The sequence below is a fragment of the Mytilus galloprovincialis genome, chromosome 5, assembly GCF_965363235.1.
Source record: "Mytilus galloprovincialis chromosome 5, xbMytGall1.hap1.1, whole genome shotgun sequence".
In the NCBI taxonomy this organism is placed as follows: Eukaryota; Metazoa; Mollusca; class Bivalvia; order Mytilida; family Mytilidae; genus Mytilus; species Mytilus galloprovincialis.
The window spans coordinates 13,047,039-13,065,195 of NC_134842.1; the positions used below are offsets into that span (position 1 = coordinate 13,047,039).

Genomic DNA, 18,157 nt, shown 5'->3' on the forward strand with positions numbered 1-18,157 from the left:
AAATTACTTGGAATTGACATTGATGATAATTTAAGCTGGGAAGATCATGCTGATCGTATATGTAAAATTATCTCATCTAAAATATCACTTTTATATAAAATTAAAGTATATTTGCCAATACACACAAGGCAACTATTTTATAATGCATATATTCTACCATATATAGACTATTGTAGTTCAGTTTGGGGAAATTTATTACAAAAAGATTCAGATAGAATCATAAAACGTCAAAAAAGAGTAGCAAGAATTATGCTGGAATGCGATATTTCTATTCCACTAATTTCATATTTTCATCTTTAAAATGACTATCTTTTACTAAACATGATAAAAGAAGGAAATACCAACAATCAATTCTAATGTATAAAATTGTAAGTGGACTAACACCTGATTACTTAGCAATGCTAAATATTGATGATGTGCAACACCACAACTTACAATCTGTCTGACTCTCTTATAATGATCTTTTTGTTCCAAGACCAAATACAAATTTTTAATGTTTTCATTATTCTGCAACCAAAGTATGGAATAATTTACCACTCGAAATAAAAAGATGTCGAAATGAGGAATTATTCAAGAAACATAGTTTATATAATCATTTTCTTGAAAATTATATGCAAGTCAAATAATTTTGTTTTCCTTTAACAAAACTATATCAAATATTGCCAATTATTGCCAATTATTGACCATTTGTAAATTGTGTATATATACTAGTAATATATATTGTAATATATATTGTATTTTAATGTATGAATGTATGAATGTTTACTGTATACATGTATTTTGTTTGAGGGCCTCAATGAAAATTAGAGTTACCCTCTTTAAATAAAGAATTAATTATTATATTATTATTATTATAAACAAGTGTGGACACAGATGAGTGTGGATAGTATGTTTGGATGTTTGACAGTGTCTTATGATAAAAGGAGTTCTTTGCTTTTCCTATATGGTGTTTTTAACTGTGTTTCACGATGACAACTAATCTGAGCATTAGGAGTGCTATTTATTTAATATTTTTTATTATAAATGAGAATCTAAAATTCCGGAATTAAATCCGAACTTGTTTACCACTTAACTAATTTGACCTATTTATCGACATCCGCTTGTTGATATCCATTGCGAAAGGCCAACATTTGTTTACGAAAGCTCACACAAAACTCAAAATGGGCAACATACAAACTGTTGGTCCAAATCAGGCCATGGTTATATCTGGTATGTAATTTAATGTTTCTTCTATGCATTTTTATTACCCTACAACATCAATATGACAGTTTGGCAGGTCGCGTCTGATGCTCTCAGCAACACCATCTATCGACTTTTTACGTTTTAAAATTATGTGATATTTAACACTCGAAAGTTGTTCGTTAATAAAGATTAATTACTAATTCAATTTAAGTTATGTGCTACTTTTTCACTACAACACACATTTTATTATCTCTTGCATCCGTAATTTTTTAAGTAAAACAAATGTGAGGTACCAAATGGGGTGTGGCATCTAAAACTAAATATAAAAGTTGGTATAGTACTAGTAATCACAGGTGTCATTCAGTTAATCCTTATTGAAATAAGGTTTTCAATACTATTTCTGTTTTATCTGCAGCTCAACAAGCAGTATTTGTAGGTTGTTATACCTACTTATTTTCAGGAGTAGCTAGTGAGAAAAGAGAACTAAAAAAATAGCCATATATTTTTAACATGTTTAATAAATTAAAGCCATTGCTACTTTGTGTATTTATGTTAGTTCTATTTTGTGCTATGTGCAATTCTGATTAGTTGAGCCATTTTCAATTTTTAAAGTGTTAGGCCAAGATTTTTTTAATTTGTTAGTTTATGGATCCGATTTTGCCGATTTCCAGAATAAAAATAAGATTGACATGATTGACTTTTCGTGCTTTTTTATTCCCGCCGACCCTAACAAAAGCATTATCCCTAAAAAATAATTAAAATATTCGTTATTATGAAATGAAATGCATTAATCACTAACAAATACATGTATGGTAACACTTTCTGTTGTGAAAAAACTTCCAGTTTACGTTTCTGAAAATAGACGAATCAATTATCATGATTATAACTGACCTTGAAATGTCGTTTGCACAAATAATTTTGAAGAATGAAACTTGTGTTCAAAACCAATTACACAATAAGTTTGTTTCCCTTATTTGTCATCAGTCCGTAAGATGCATCATCTCACAGAAATAGACTTGTCCAAATGTGGACAGTGGAAGACATCAAGTTAAAGTTCTGAATATTAACAAATCATTTGGAATTTTCTTGTTTCATAGATAATAAAAAAATATCGTCCATTTGGATAAAATACGGGAATGCATGACAACAGATTAACCGGATATTCTTGTTTTTCCAGTGGACGAGTGTATTGCGTTTTTGACACGTGTGTTTAAACTTATTTCCGTACGATGTTTTTACTTTTTTTTCCTTTATCAGTTTTCGTGCTTGAAGATCATTATTCACCAAGTTTTCTGGAATTGATTAAGAGCTACGCGAATCTGTTTTTCTTGTCTGTGAAATGACGATTTAATTTCGTCTTTGTCCGTGCACACATCCCCTTTTTTTGCGGGAAATTATTAGACAATGTCATGAGATTTATATGATAGCTGAGCAATAATATTTCATTGAACTAAAATTTAAGAAATGATGACAAAATAGCATAACAAACATATTGTTAGAAAGGCGAAATATATATTTATTTTGCATATTTTTGTCTGTCTTGAAAGATATTTTTTTTCTTTTTTCCCTGACCGACCTGACTTTTTCATGGGGCCAACCTTAAAAATATGTTTGTTTGCAGTTTTCCGACTGTACCTTCAGACTGAAGGGTCGGTAGGTAGGAAAAATATTTTATTTTATCAGCCAAAATACAGTTTAAACAAGCAGTTACACTAAACCAAGTTTCTTGTGAAGAAAAAAAAACATTTTAAAACAACAAACACTGGACATGCTGAAAACCAACATCAAATGAACAGGCATTTTCAGATAAAAAACTTTTTAACCAAAACTGAAACTTTAACATAGTGTCATTATCATGATTATCCAATTTATGACCTTAAATATGGTATAATTATTAAATACTGGAACATTTATAAACAAGGAATTTCATTATGACTAGAACTGTTTTAAAGAAATATATTCAGACATGTATGCTTCTTGACTAGAATGTTTTCATGAGTAGAGTATTTTCATCAGAAAAATGTAGATATTAAAGATTTATAAGACAATGTATTAAAGAGTGTATTTTTAATAAAAAAAAATAACCATTGAATCTTCCTCAATTGAAAAAAAGGCAACTTGAAAAAAAAAGTATTAAAGACATTCGACTGTTTTCATATTTCTAACAATATTTAATTATATGTGATAAGGTTATTTTTTTGCCAGGCTTTAATGAAAACCAAAAAAATCTAAAGTTTGGGGTGAAATCCATAGCACCCCATTAAAAGTAAATGGTCTGTACTGAAATGTTTTTAATGCATAAAAAAAATTGGCAGCATAGCTCCTAAGGACATGTTTTAATTGAATTCACACAGGCCACACAGTTTGGGTATATTTAATATTGTAAGAAAGAGAATAATTGCAATGAGTGGGGCAGCCCCCCTTATCCTAAAGGAGCATACTCATTGCAATCGAAGATAGATTTAGTATAGAGAGAGTATATTTATTTTTCAAGCTAACCATTCATTTTCTCTACATCTTTGTGTAGTTAGGGTTGCTTCTTATTGATTTGGCATGATCTATATCCATTAACATTTCAAATGAGCCCTTCCTCCGTACAGGCGTGTTTACAGATATCCATGAAGATTTAAGTCACGGAGGAGTGGTTTCATCTTTGTCGTCTTCACAACGATTTGTAGAAAATATGCCATACTTCAAGCTGCTGTCGAATTATTTAACCACTGAAATTGGTTCCATAAAGTCAGGCTCCGCAGATTCTGTACCCGATTTGTTTGAGACAGAATGGTTATCGTGTCAGTTATGAATATCCACTGCATCATCGTCAATGATATCATCACACATCATTACATGTGCCTGAATCTGTATAAACAGTTTACTAATAAACTTTTTTGTTTGTTATTTGTCTTAAAATTGACACGAGACGACAGCGTAAAGTACTCCTCCGTGACTTCATGGATACCTGTAAACAATTTCCATGTGCTTTATCATTAAATGGTCACATGGACACTTGACAGGAAGTTAAGAAAAAACGAACTTGAAATGCGTAATTGACCCAGACTTTAAATCATTTCCGGAAAGGACCCAAAGTTCCGGATCGCGTCAATAGAAGTATTAAAAAAAATTTCTTCAAATTTAAAGCAATAAAATTTTCACAGTCGGGAGGATTTTCAAGGGTCGGTCGGTAAACTGCAAACAAACAATATTTTAATTTAAGCCTGGGGAAAATCCGTAAACCAACAAATTATAAAACCCTGGCCTTATTATTGATAACCCCTGTCCCAGGTTGAATGGACTGTTGAGCATTCACCATTTTCACAAACATGTTGAACCCTGCAAAATATTCTATGTGACCAGGGACAGATCTAGTCATTTCCAAAAGGGGGAAAATTTCACATTATCATCAAACACATGATACATACCATAGTTATCAACACAGTTATCATAATAAACAAACTGTCAGCTTTTTACTTACAGGTGGATGTTGTGGGGGCAATTCCAGAAAACTTATTGTTGGAGGATGGGGTTGGGCTTGGTGTCTTGTCACAGATGTACAGAGGTAAGCACACAATAACCACTATTTCTTGGTTGCATTGACTTGAAACTCATTTAAAGATATAAGGTACAAATGTATATACAACAATCAAAAGAGGAATATTAAAATAAACTGACAATACCAAATTACCTTGGCAAACAATACTAAGTGCCAGGACCAAAAGACAAACTTAGAGAACAAAAGCTAAGATTGAGCAACAAACCCCAACAAAAACTTGGGGTGATCTCTGTAGCTTGGGAAAGGTAATTATAAGTAGATCCGGCGCCAATGATCTCTGTTGCTTGGGAAGGGTAATTATAAGTAGATCCTGCTCCAATGATCTCTGTAGCTTGGGAAGGGTAATTATAAGTAGATCCGGCTCCAATGATCTCTGTAGCTTGGGAAGGGTAATTATAGTAGATCGGACTCCAATGGTCTCTGTAGCTTGGGAAGGGTAATTATAAGTAGATCCGGCTCCAATGATCTCTGTAGCTTGGGAAGGGTAATTATAGGTAGATCTGGCTCCAATGATCTCTGTAGCTTGGGAAGGGTAATTATAAGTAGATCCGGCTCCAATGATCTCTGTAGCTTGGGAAGGGTAATTATAGGTAGATCTGGCTCCAATGATCTCTGTAGCTTGGGAAGGGTAATTATAAGTAGATTCGGCTCCAATGATCTCTAGCTTGGGAAGGGTAATTATAAGTAGATCCAGCTCCAATGATCTCTAGCTTGGGAAGGGTAATTATAAGTAGATCCGGCTCCAATGATCTCTGTAGCTTTGGAAGGGTAATTATAAGTAGATTCGGCTCCAATGATCTCTAGCTTGGGAAGGGTAATTATAGGTAGATCTGGCTCCAATGATCTCTGTAGCTTGGGAAGGGTAATTATAAGTAGATCCGGCTCCAATGATCTCTGTAGCTTGGGAAGGGTAATTATAAGTAGATCCGGCTCCAATGATCTCTGTAGCTTTGGAAGGGTAATTATAAGTAGATTCGGCTCCAATGATCTCTAGCTTGGGAAGGGTAATTAAAGGTAGATCTGGCTCCAATGATCTCTGTAGCTTGGGAAGGGTAATTATAAGTAGATCCGGCTCCAATGATCTCTGTAGCTTGGGAAGGGTAATTATAAGTAGATCCCGCTCCAATGATCTTTGTAGCTTGGGAAGGGTAATTATAAGTAGATCCGGCTCCAATGATCTCTGTAGCTTGGGAAGGGTAATTATAGTAGATCGGACTCCAATGATCTCTGTAGCTTGGGAAGGGTAATTATAAGTAGATCCGGCTCCAATGATCTCTGTAGCTTGGGAAGGGTAATTATAAGTAGATCTGGCTCCAATGATCTCTGTAGCTTGGGAAGGGTAATTATAAGTAGATCCAGCTCCAATGATCTCTAGCTTGGGAAGGGTAATTATAGTAGATCGGACTCCAATGATCTCTGTAGCTTGGGAAGGGTAATTTAAGTAGATCCAGCTCCAATTATCTCTGTAGGTTGGGAAGGGTAATTATAAGTAGATTCAGCTCCAATGATCTCTAGCTTGGGAAGGGTAATTATAGTAGATCGGACTCCAATGATCTCTGTAGCTTGGGAAGGGTAATTATAAGTAGATCTGGCTCCAATTATCTCTGTAGGTTGGGAAGGGTAATTATAAGTAGATCCAGCTCCAAATGTGTTCCTCATGTAACTACCTTGACCATGGCAAGTCAGAATTATGGAAAGTAACAGTCATCATACATGTAGTTTCCTGCATGATCACCACATATAACCCATTCCTGGATGGCAAACAAAACAAGCCTCAAACAGTGGTTTCTTTGAAATTTTGTTTTGTTTTGTTTCATATCATTATATCATTGTAAGTAAATATGAAAGATTATTATAAAACATGTAAAAGCTATTGCATTTTACCTTCAACCTTTCTTTCAGTTATACAAAATGAGGGATTGTTTGACAATGTTTATACTTTTTATTTTCATTTGCTATTGAAGAAAATAAGCAAATAATGAAAAAAACTAGCAAGATCATTGACTTTTTTCTTTGATTTGATAAAATTTAGCATCTAATATTTTTCGATCAGCATATGGTCAGAAATGAATCTCTCAATAAAGCACAATAGCAAATATTGTGATGTTGCACAGCATTATCTTTGAAGCACATGTAGTCATGATAGTTCTAAGAGAATATATACATATACAATACCACACCTCCTTATTTTCATTTGATTTTTTTTCAAACAGCATCTCACTAGAGGTTATGACCTTGAACCCAGTTTGTGAAAGTGTAGAAACATCTGAAGGTGTACCTGTGACAGTAACTGGTGTAGCTCAGGTCAAGGTCATGAGAGACACATCATTCTTAGAGAAGGCATGTGAACAGTTTCTGGGTAAAACTGTCAAGGAAGTAGAAAGAGTTATTTTACAAACTTTAGAAGGTCATCTCAGGGCTATTCTGGGTAAGAATAGATTTATTTGTTTGATTTTCATATTGCGGTTTATGTAAATTGTCCATGTTTCTCAATACATGCAATAAGTATATACATGTATATTGAATCCTTAGCTATATTTTTGAATCTAAACTTTTTTGTTTTTTTTTTTGAAAGAGATCCTGGTAACTATTTATTCATTATACATTTATTTCTAAAACTGAAGAATAGTCTGAATAAAAAAAATTGAACAATTGATATAGATGTAAACTATTCACTTTACAATGTTATCTTTGAAAAAATTCTAACTTGCAGAAAAACAAATAACTAAAGATAGAACTATTTTAATCAAACGTTTAATTACAAAATATAATTATCTACAGGTACCCTTAGTGTAGAGGCAATCTATCAGGACAGAGACCAGTTTGCTCAACTTGTAAGAGAAGTTGCTTCCCCTGATGTGTGTAAGATGGGCATAGAAATTATGAGTTTCACAATCAAAGATATTTATGACAATGTTGAATACTTAGCCTCATTAGGACGAGCACAGACTGCTAATGTTAAAAGAGATGCTGATATTGGTGTTGCTGAGGCTAATAGAGATGCTGGAATCAGGGTTAGTATATAATAATATAAGTTGGACTAAATAGAATGCTTTGAAAAAAAACAATTCACTTTTAATTAATTATGAATTAATCACATAGCATTTCTCAAATAACTCATAATCATGTGGTATAATTGAGATTTTGAACAAACCCTGTTGAAATGGGATCTTACATTATTATTCTTTGAAAAACCTGGAACTTTTAAACATTTTGAAAAATTAAAAAAATTTACCTACTGCTTATTTCAAAAGGAAATTTAACCAGTGTGTTGTAATCAAATGCATTGAATATTTTGAACTTGTAATTAACTACTCTAACTAGCTAGTATTGTAAATTTGTCAAACTTCTATTTACAGGAAGCAGAATGTGACAAAACAAAAATGGACACCAAATTTTCAGCAGATGCTAAGATTGCTGATGCCTCACGTAATTACAAGATGCAGAAAGCGGACTTTGATCAAGAAGTCAATGCAAGAGTAAGTTATATGTTATTAAACAGCCAGGTCTTATTTGTACACCTATAAATAAATGATATATATCAAAATTTTGGGTAATTCAAAATATACATTGTCAACAACAGCAATTTTATTTTATTTATTTTATTACATAGCTTTTATATAGCGCCTATCTAATAAACATAATACTCTAAGCGCTTTTAAAACATATAAAATTGAAGGAAAATATATATCACAATGCATACAATAATAGCAAATATATATATATACTAGAACACACCCGTATATCGCGGGTTCGTGACTGAATTAAAGTATATAACTATGCGCAAGTCTTATTTTAGTATTAGTATTGTCATCTGATAAAGTCATGCTGATTATAAGATACACAGTTTTCTCTGCTTTCCAATCTTTCTGTTTGAACCCGTCGAACTGGAACTTATCAATTATTGATAATATTAATTATTTGGAAAACAAAAGGTCCTGGAATGGAGTATTTTTTAATCAACAGCATTGTCCTATATTAGTTATAAATATTGAATTCTTTGATTCGCTGTTTTACGTCATGCCCGCTAACAAATTGAAAACTGTACCTACAATGTATACGCCTTATTTTAGTCCAGATTTTTAGTATTCGTATTGTTATCTTAGAAAGTCTAACTGATTAAAATACTACAATAGGTAACAATTTGACAATTAAGTAGTGTCAACCCTGTGATTATGACCCGTGTAATACTATATAGCATATTGATCCTGAATACACCGTTTGATGGTGCGCCTGTCAGATGCGGAACGTACAGATAAGGTAATCGGTAACAGGTGAATATACTATTGGTATCGGTATCGGACTCGACCCGGAACTTCTTAATTATTGGCAATATTAATTACGTGGAAAACAAAAGGGCCTGGAGTGGTGTAATTTTTAATCTACACCTTTGTACTATATTAGTTATATATAAAGTTGAATTCTTTGATTCGTCGTTTTTACGTGATGACGGCTGACAAATTGGACCTCGTAATTTTAGTATTATATATATATATATATATAAACATAAGAATAAAACAGAAATTAAATAGAATAATGATGTAAATTAAAAACATTGAAAGGGGAAATATATATATCACAATGAATACCATAAAAACATATTAGAATATAACAGTCAACCAAAAATTAAATAAAATAATGATGAAAATTATAAGTATTTACATTCCCTGCAGTATATACACAAGTAAAACCTATAAAAACAATATTTTATTTTAAGAGGTTTGCACAGTTAGCTATATAACTTATCTTCCCTGAGGCCCTCAACATGAAATTCAAACAAAATGCAAACATATAAATTGCATACATTAGTATAAAACGTCAAGTATGATAATAACATTCAATACAACTTGATAAAATGTTATGAAAAAATAAACATGATGACCTAATCAGTCATGTTTGTCTGGTTTTGAGTGTTTTTTCTCAAGTGTTTGAAAAAGCACATTTTGGCTGGAAAATATGGCATAGGATATGTCATTTGAAATGTAGGGAAAAATTAATGTTAAACTGGAAGAAAAAATGTTTTAGAAATAGTAAAAATGCTAAATATTTACATGATGTGTAAATAAGGTACCTTAAAAAAACAAAAAAAGGAACATAGGAATTACTGGTCAAATTTTCAAATAAAATTGAGAATGGAAATGGGGAACAACCCAACCATATAATAGACAACAGCAGGTCACCAATAGGTCTTCAATGCAGTGAGAAATTCCTGCACCCGGAGGCATCGTTCAGCTACTAAATAAATATATATACTAGTTCTGTGATAGAGAAAAAAGAAGATTAAAAAAAAAAAAAACAGAGGGTTACAATAAAAAGACCAATATTTTTACTCATGGGGGAATGGGAGGCACTCAAATAAAAATATTGGGGGTGGTAGCGTTTTCTTAGTTTAGAATTTTGTAAGAATTTTAAGCAAAATGAAAATTTTATATTATAGGTGATTGAGGTCTCAAGTAAGTTGTCTCCCATCCCCCATGTGTTTAAATCTGGAACAACCCTAAGTAAAAATTGAAATATTAAATTTTGGTTTTGATTATTCACAGAAAGCTGAGGCTGAATTAGCCTATGAACTGCAAGCAGCCAAAGAAAAACAGAAAATCAGGGCTGAAGAAATAGAAATTGAAGTAGTGGAGAGAAGGAAATTAATTGATGTTGAAGAAAAAGAAATTCTGAGAAAAGAGAAGGAATTAATAGCTACTGTTAAACGACCTGCTGAAGCACATGCTTATAAGATGGAGTTGATTGCTGAGGGAACAAGGTAAAGTAAAGCTTAAGGGAATGAGGTAAAATAAGGCTTATAAGATGAAGTTGATTGCTGAGGGAACAAGGTAAAGTAAAGCTTATATGAATAAGGTAAAAAAGGGCTTATAAGATGGGTTGATAGCTGAGGGAACAAGGTAAAATAAAGCTTTAGGGAACAAGTTAAAATGAAGGCTTATGAGAATAAGGAAAAATAAGAGGAATAAAATGGAAATAAAACATGAAGTATAGGTGATATTTAAGAAATAAATATACTATCCCAATTTCAGTGTTTAGGCTAGGATTTAAGGTCAATCAGGCACTGTTTAAAAATGTAGGGGATGTAAGCAAGATTTCCTGCCTAAACATAAACAACTTGACTCTCTTTTGGATAAAATAAACAGGACTGGTATACAGAGGAGATCTGTACTGCTGCATATTCAAGTTTAACATGTTTGATTGAATTTACATCTGTCCTTGCTACTCAAAAAAGATTAACAATTTTAGCTGATTAGTAAAAAGAAAGTTTTATCATAAGATATCAAGATTTAAATATCATGATTTTAAATGAAATTTATGCAGTTGAAAACAATTAAAAGACAAATACAGTACACAAACCACAACGTAAGTACTTAATATTGAGAAACTTCAACCTCATGAAAAAACAAGGGGTGATATCAGTTAAGGATAAGTTAAGATAATTAAAACATAGTTTGTCATCTGTGAAACAGATACTTCATGATAGTCAACCAGCTTGTAATGGTATTATGATAAACTGCTAATTTATTGTCTCTTCTGAATTCAAAATATATTTGTCTTGTTTTAAACCTAGGACACAGACAGTTGAGCAGGCCAGAGCTGAGGCTGAAAAGATTCGATTGATAGGTGCATCAGAAGCCGAAGCTATTGAAGCTGTAGGGAAGGCCGAAGCAGAAAAAATGAGATTGAAAGCTTCAGCTTACAAACAGTATGGAGAGGCAGCCATGTTGTCTTTGGTCTTGGAAACACTTCCAAAGGTAATGACAAAGTTATTAGTGTGCGGACAGAAATTAAAAAGACTGTTTTGTTTCCTTATTTAAAATTGTACATTAAAAAAGATGTATTCATGTTAATAAACACAAAAGTAGTAAAATAAAAACAACAACTCAAAATGGAGAAATTTAAAACATGTTCTGAAAATATTGAAAATATTTTATTCTTTGAATTTTTATAAAAAAGAAATATAATTTTTAAATGAATTGAGTGCCCCTGATGAAAATACAATAGTAATACTCTGATGTGAATTTCAAACAATATAATATTTTTTTGCCTTGACAATAATTTTTAGGTTGCTGCAGAAGTATCAGCTCCATTATCAAAGACAGATGAGATTGTTTTGGTCGGAGATGATAGAACAACAAGTGAAGTCAGCAAATTGGTTAGTCAGCTCCCACCGGCAGTCCAGGCTCTTACTGGGGTAGATCTCTCTAAGGTTAGTTTTATTACTCAGTGAATGAAACTTAAAAAAAAAACAACAACTATTAGGGCTATTCCATTAAAATGTATGTGGGAGGGTAGGAAGGAAAGTAATTATGGAATGTGGGTCATGTGGTTTTAATACCCCTGCCATGGCGGTTGGGGCATTAAGTTTTACAATTGTCCATTTTTACGTTGGTCTGTCTGTATGTCTCAAAATTAGTTTCCCTTCTCTAACTTAAGTTTGCCTCAACCAAATGTTATGAAGCTTATTCCCAATGTAAAAGACCACCAAACACAGATAAAGTTAGAATTTGGGTGTCCTCACTTTCACTGTTCTCAAGTTATGTCCCTTTGTAAATTGAGAAATTGCTGAGTTTGCTACATATTTACAATTTGGACTCATTCTTCATTTACTTCAGTATGGGTCTATTACCATTTAAAAAAATTATCAAAAAAAAACCGATTCTTGGTTGTGGGGATATTTTGAAAGTACTTTCCTACCCTTCCCCATTCATTTTAATGGCATTTCCTTTAAAAAACCATATCAATACAAGACAATCTAAAAGAAGAAGTCATTGAATGGAAAGGAAGTATAAACATAAGAGGTTGTGGTATGTTGCTTATCAGACAATTCTCCAATTGAGACCAAATAATTTAGAAGTTAAAGGGAAACTTCGCAAAAAAATCAAAAATTGATATTATGTTCATTCTGTATAAAAATGCTCAAATTCATAGATATTAAAGTTTTATTCCGCTAGATAAGCGATCACCATCGATTTTAAATTTAGAGTATCAATTCTCTGCGATCCGCCATTTTGTCTTCTTTCCCGATTAATAAAAACGATATGTCTATAAACCACAAAGAAACAAAACTACAGTAACCGATGTAGTCGTAATTGCGTGTCGATATCTTGTCAATCGTACGGTTGTTTTATCCGACTAACTAACTTGATACGAAAAATATTGTTACTTTTTTTAAATTACCATGGTCTGTTGTTTTTAAACTGTTGATATTGGAATTAGGTGAAAAGTCAAAGTTGAAATCATAAATAAGTGTTCCGTGAAAATTGTTTTCGAAAATCTAATTTGTTCATAATTCTTTAAAGTAATAAACAAATATATTTTGATCTTCCCTCATCTGATCACCAGCATGGCTAAAGGTATTACTTCCAAAGGTATTGTGAGGGGTGTGAGGTGACACGTCCAGGTATTCAAGCGATTTCCTGTCGGGCTTGCAAGTTCATGCATCGTTTCACTTCTGCAGGTATTGATCAGTGTACACGGCTGATAACTTATAACTTGTAACTTTCCATTTTGAACTATCAGATGAATAATATACAACTCTGTCTTACTTGTCATTACTAAACTCATACGCTTGTTTATAAATAACATTTCTGGTGTAAAGAATATAATTCATAAACATATAAATAATACCCAAAAAATAAGATTTGATGAAATTAAAATCTATTTAAATATTTTTTCCAAGGGTGAATTTGGGAAAATGTAATATATAGTCATTGTCAATAGTGAAGGACAGATTGGAACAGACCAGAAATATTGATTTAAAAAAATGTACGCACTTGCCGACGATTCGTTTATACGACTGGATAGAAAGTTACGCAATTTAAAATATATACATGTATACATTGAACATAAGAAAAAAACATATATTTTGAATAAATAGGGGTAAAAGTGTTGTAAATAGACTAGTCCACGTATGCCAACAGTATGTAATCATCGAATGTCGATAGACTATTGTATACCAGAAGAAGAAGAGAACCAATTTGATTTAAATACAGGTCGATGTATAACTTTTGCTTTGGTTCATTGAAGCTGTGGACCTAGTAAAATCACAGATTTATATTTCAATAAGATTGTTCTCGAACAAAGGAAGTAATTCGTCATCACAATTGTTATATATGCCACTGGACGAACACTAATTATCCCCAGGGAATGTGAATATTTTGCTGGGAAACTTTTGAGTATCAAAGTTTCAAATTAATTTCGGGATTTATTTTCTTTCTTGGTATTCAATAACAGAAAAAAGAATAAATTACTTGTTCGCTAAATAGGGGTATTCTAGTCAGATAAAAGACTTTTAGTTATATTTAAAAAATAGGGAAATATGACATTAAATTGGTTCTGTCTTTTTTTTAAACATCGTTAAAAAGATGTGTGTCTAAGGTGAACGCCACAAGAACCCTGTAATACTAGTACGAGAGTATAGCATGTAAACATTCCTTCTCAATAATATGGTTGTATTGGAAATCTTTTCATACAGATTGACAACTCATTGTCCGATATGCATGTAATATTTGCCACATGACGCCCATAGTTCTTTCTACCATCATCATCTTATTCTGTGATATTGCTGTAAACATCGATGGTTCACACCCAAACAAAATGGGAGTAATGGACCTTCAGAGCTTCTCCGTGTTATACACTTGTGAAATATATAGACGAAATTTCTGTACTGAAATGAATCTACATCTCACAAACAGGATTTTCAAATAACGATTGTGAGTAATCACCTTACAAACCAATATAAACGTATGGCAAGATATAACCATGAAGGAATTTAGTTTTTGTCAGACGCAAGAACTCATCACTATATATATCATAAACGTATACGTATATATATGCATACAGTTTCAAATATTAAGAACAAGCGGTCGATGTCGATAGTCTGTTTTCTAACTGTTCAGAGTTAGACATGTCACTTGTTCATTCTTGGAAGCCTTCATATTCCACGTCTAACGATGGGAACTCTTTCTGATTGTGTTGACTATAAATGCTTGTATGGTAATTCTGTCGTTTATCTGTACAAGCGAACGAAACGCCACTAGTCTGATTTCTCTGGAGCTCATCTTCAATGGCTCTTATACGTCAGGAAACTTACATGTATACTAATAATGATTGTTTCAAGAACAACGATGTATGGACGAACTATTATAAATTCGTCAATATCAGTTATGCATGACTAAAATATAACTTTTATTACAACTACTGTATTACTTATTTGGATTAATGACGGCTATCATGTTCAACATTGCACAAATATTATCATAGAATTTAAAAAAAAATCCTCAAAAATCCTCAAAAGAAATAATGCCTTAGCTTAGATAATTGATATTCTTTTCACAAAAAGTTCGTGTAAATGATTGTCAAATGAATTTAATTATGTAAGAATAAAATGTTAAAAAGAAACTAAAAAAAAATCATGCATGTTGTATGTTGTATTTTTTTGTCAATTAATAACTTTAAAATTGCAATAGTTTTATTAGCATTTAAACACAGCCAGATTTGAATACAATTTAAGAAATTCCGGTAAAGTCAATGATATCAAACAGATGTACAATGGTATATCAAATTGGGTAATATTGCATTTAGTTTTTATAAAAGATTAAAACTACTATTTTTTGCTTCATATTTGAATCTTTACGCCAATTGCCGCTAAGAAAGTAATCAAAAATTGTTTCCTTTTATTTTTATACACTTTCGGAATTACGAATCTGAATTTTATTTTCAATTAATTTACACAATTTAATTATTGTATCTTTATTCTCATCGTGTATTAAATCTTAGTGTATTAACATCGTGACAGCATACTCTTTCTAATCCTTTCTGTTTATCCTTTCCAAATAACAACATTTATACCTGTGTACGCTTGAACTCACACCTGCGGCTAAATAGCTACAAGGTAAACGAATTGACCTCAAGCCGAGAAATATACAGTGACCTTTACAAAATAATATACACACTCTGCTCACACATTAGTTGCATTGAAATGATTATCAAAACAATAACGGTAAATAGAACTGAAATATTTTCAGTTCAATATCAGTAAAAATGTTCAATAAATATTTTATGAAAAAAATCTCAAAAATAATTAATTAAATTTATTCAAAAACATTTACTACAGATAATTTTATAGGAGTTTAATTCAATCAATACAAAACGGTATATGCATATTCATTTTCGTTCATTCTTATATTGTGGTTAATAACTTCGACCATTCGTCAGCTGTGCGCTTTTAATTACGTATATTGTCGATAAGCTATAAGAGTTAAACAGATTTTATTTTTTCCCAGAATTCAATAAATCGGGCTAATACGTCACGACCCACTCGAGAATTCAACCAAAAAAGTTACAAATACTTGATTTTCTCCGTTATTAGAAGGAATATAAATTTAAAACTTTGCAAATGTGTTTTTTATGTTAAGATGAACATAATTAGATGATAAGTAAAAAAACGGGGAATTTCCCTTTAACAACTGTAGGTCACCACACAGCCTTCAACAATGAGCAAAATCCATTGTATACAAGACTTAGACACCTAAAAGTTCTACAACACATATGGTAAACTTACAAATACATGATATCTATAGCTTAAGCAATACAAAGCACATCAGCCATATCATGTTTGAAATAAATCCATCTTGAAAAAGATTAGAAAATTCAGTATTTACAATTTCGACAAATTATAATAATTTTGATTGAGGTTTCTTTTAATAGAGAATGTTTTCCATGCAAAAATACATACAATTGTCACTTATTTCAATCTTCAATACACTGTGTAAAATCTTAAGAATGATACATTTAAGTGATCAGTATCTTGTTGTTTTATTCACCAAAAATGTGAAGCCTTTAATAGTGTTTCAATAAGAAGATTTACAAAATTCTTCTTTACAAGGATTAAACATATTAGGAGCAAACTGTTTCAATAAATAATAATGAAACATAAGTAATTATATGTTTTGCACAAGCTCTGAACCTATTCATGCACATTTTGAATATCTAAATATTGAAACTGAACCAAAGCTTTTTTTTTATTTCAGATTTTATCAAAGGTACCAGGAGCTACTTCTTAGACTGGTTTCCAGTCCTGTTATAAACCTATTTATAGTGACTTCAATAAGTGAACCAGAAGACTTAATACTTTTACATGTATATAACTTATTTCACTTTTATCAAGAAATCTTAAATGTTTTAAACTATTATCAATTTTAATGGTAATGAATAGCTTGATCTTAAATTATATGCAACCTGTGTTTCTGGATATGTACAGAGTATGTTAAGTTTTACTGTAGGTGTTAGTTCATATTGAAATACTTTGACCTGTAAATCATGCCTGTGTGAATTACTTTTAGAACATTTGATCGCATTTTTTAAAACATATTTTAAATTTTTTGAATATGAACAGATTTTCATGATGCAATTATTTACATATGTGTTTACATAATGCAATTATTTACATATGTGCTTTCATGATGAAATTATTTACACATGATTTTCATAATGAAATATGTTACAAATATTAAGGCTAAATAAGGAAAAAGAAACAAGAAATGAATTCTTCTTTATAATTACCCTGGTCTAGTTCATCACTAGTTCAAGCACTTTTTGATAAGGGAATAATAGAACAAAAATTCGAAAATATCTTATTTGACTAAATCTACCTCTTGCAAAATATATATCTAATAATTTCTAAATTATATGAAGTATAAACTGGTGAATATGCCTGATTTTAAACCATTGATGAGAATGCGATGTATATGTATATATCTATTTATGACATATAAAATACCTGTTTTATTTGTATATAACCTGTTCACGATGTACATTAACTATGTTGTTAAATTGAGATGATGGTCAACACTTACTTTATATAACTACTGATATTGCAATAAGTGGTAAAAATTGTTCTCTTTTATTAGATTTTAGTGGCAGATAGAGCCCTGACCCAATTATTCTGTCATCATGACCATTAATCTGACTTTTAACATTGATAGTGATATTTCTACTTTTGTACTATGTTCCAATGCATCGGTTTTTTTCATTCACAATGATTTTATTTGTAGTACCTGTCAGTAGATACGAAGTAGTCATCACATTTCGTGTTTCTGTGTTTCTTTTCAGTCAAAATACATACATATGTATCGTATAGGTCTGCAGTGTTCTTATTAGGTAGCCTTCTAGTCAAAATATCATTACTGTCCATAGTAGCAGGATAAAATTTATAGTAATTCTTTCTATTACAATCAAAAACCGTGCCTTTATAAATCTGAAGTTCATAAAACAAGACTAATGAAAATGTTATTGAGTATACAATTCTTACTTCTTTTGAATAACCTTGTTTTTTTAATTATGCATAATTCATTCAAAGACAGATAATTTAAGGGCAAATTTAATAATTTCTTACTTGACGGCATGCATAGATTGTATGTA

The 18,157-nt window shown here is 31.4% G+C and overlaps 1 protein-coding gene across 1 annotated transcript; it reads left to right on the plus strand.

Moving 5' to 3' along the window:
• Nucleotides 1–1,065: 1,065 nt before the first annotated feature.
• LOC143075179 (flotillin-2-like) lies at nt 1,066–17,426 on the plus strand. The gene is made up of 9 exons (XM_076250519.1): nt 1,066–1,209; nt 4,657–4,738; nt 6,946–7,160; nt 7,514–7,746; nt 8,092–8,211; nt 10,276–10,490; nt 11,304–11,487; nt 11,799–11,942; nt 16,768–17,426. Exons 1-9 carry the CDS (start codon nt 1,161–1,163, stop codon nt 16,798–16,800), a joined length of 1,275 nt encoding a protein of 424 aa, XP_076106634.1. The 5' UTR covers nt 1,066–1,160; the 3' UTR covers nt 16,801–17,426.
• Nucleotides 17,427–18,157: the final 731 nt, after the last annotated feature.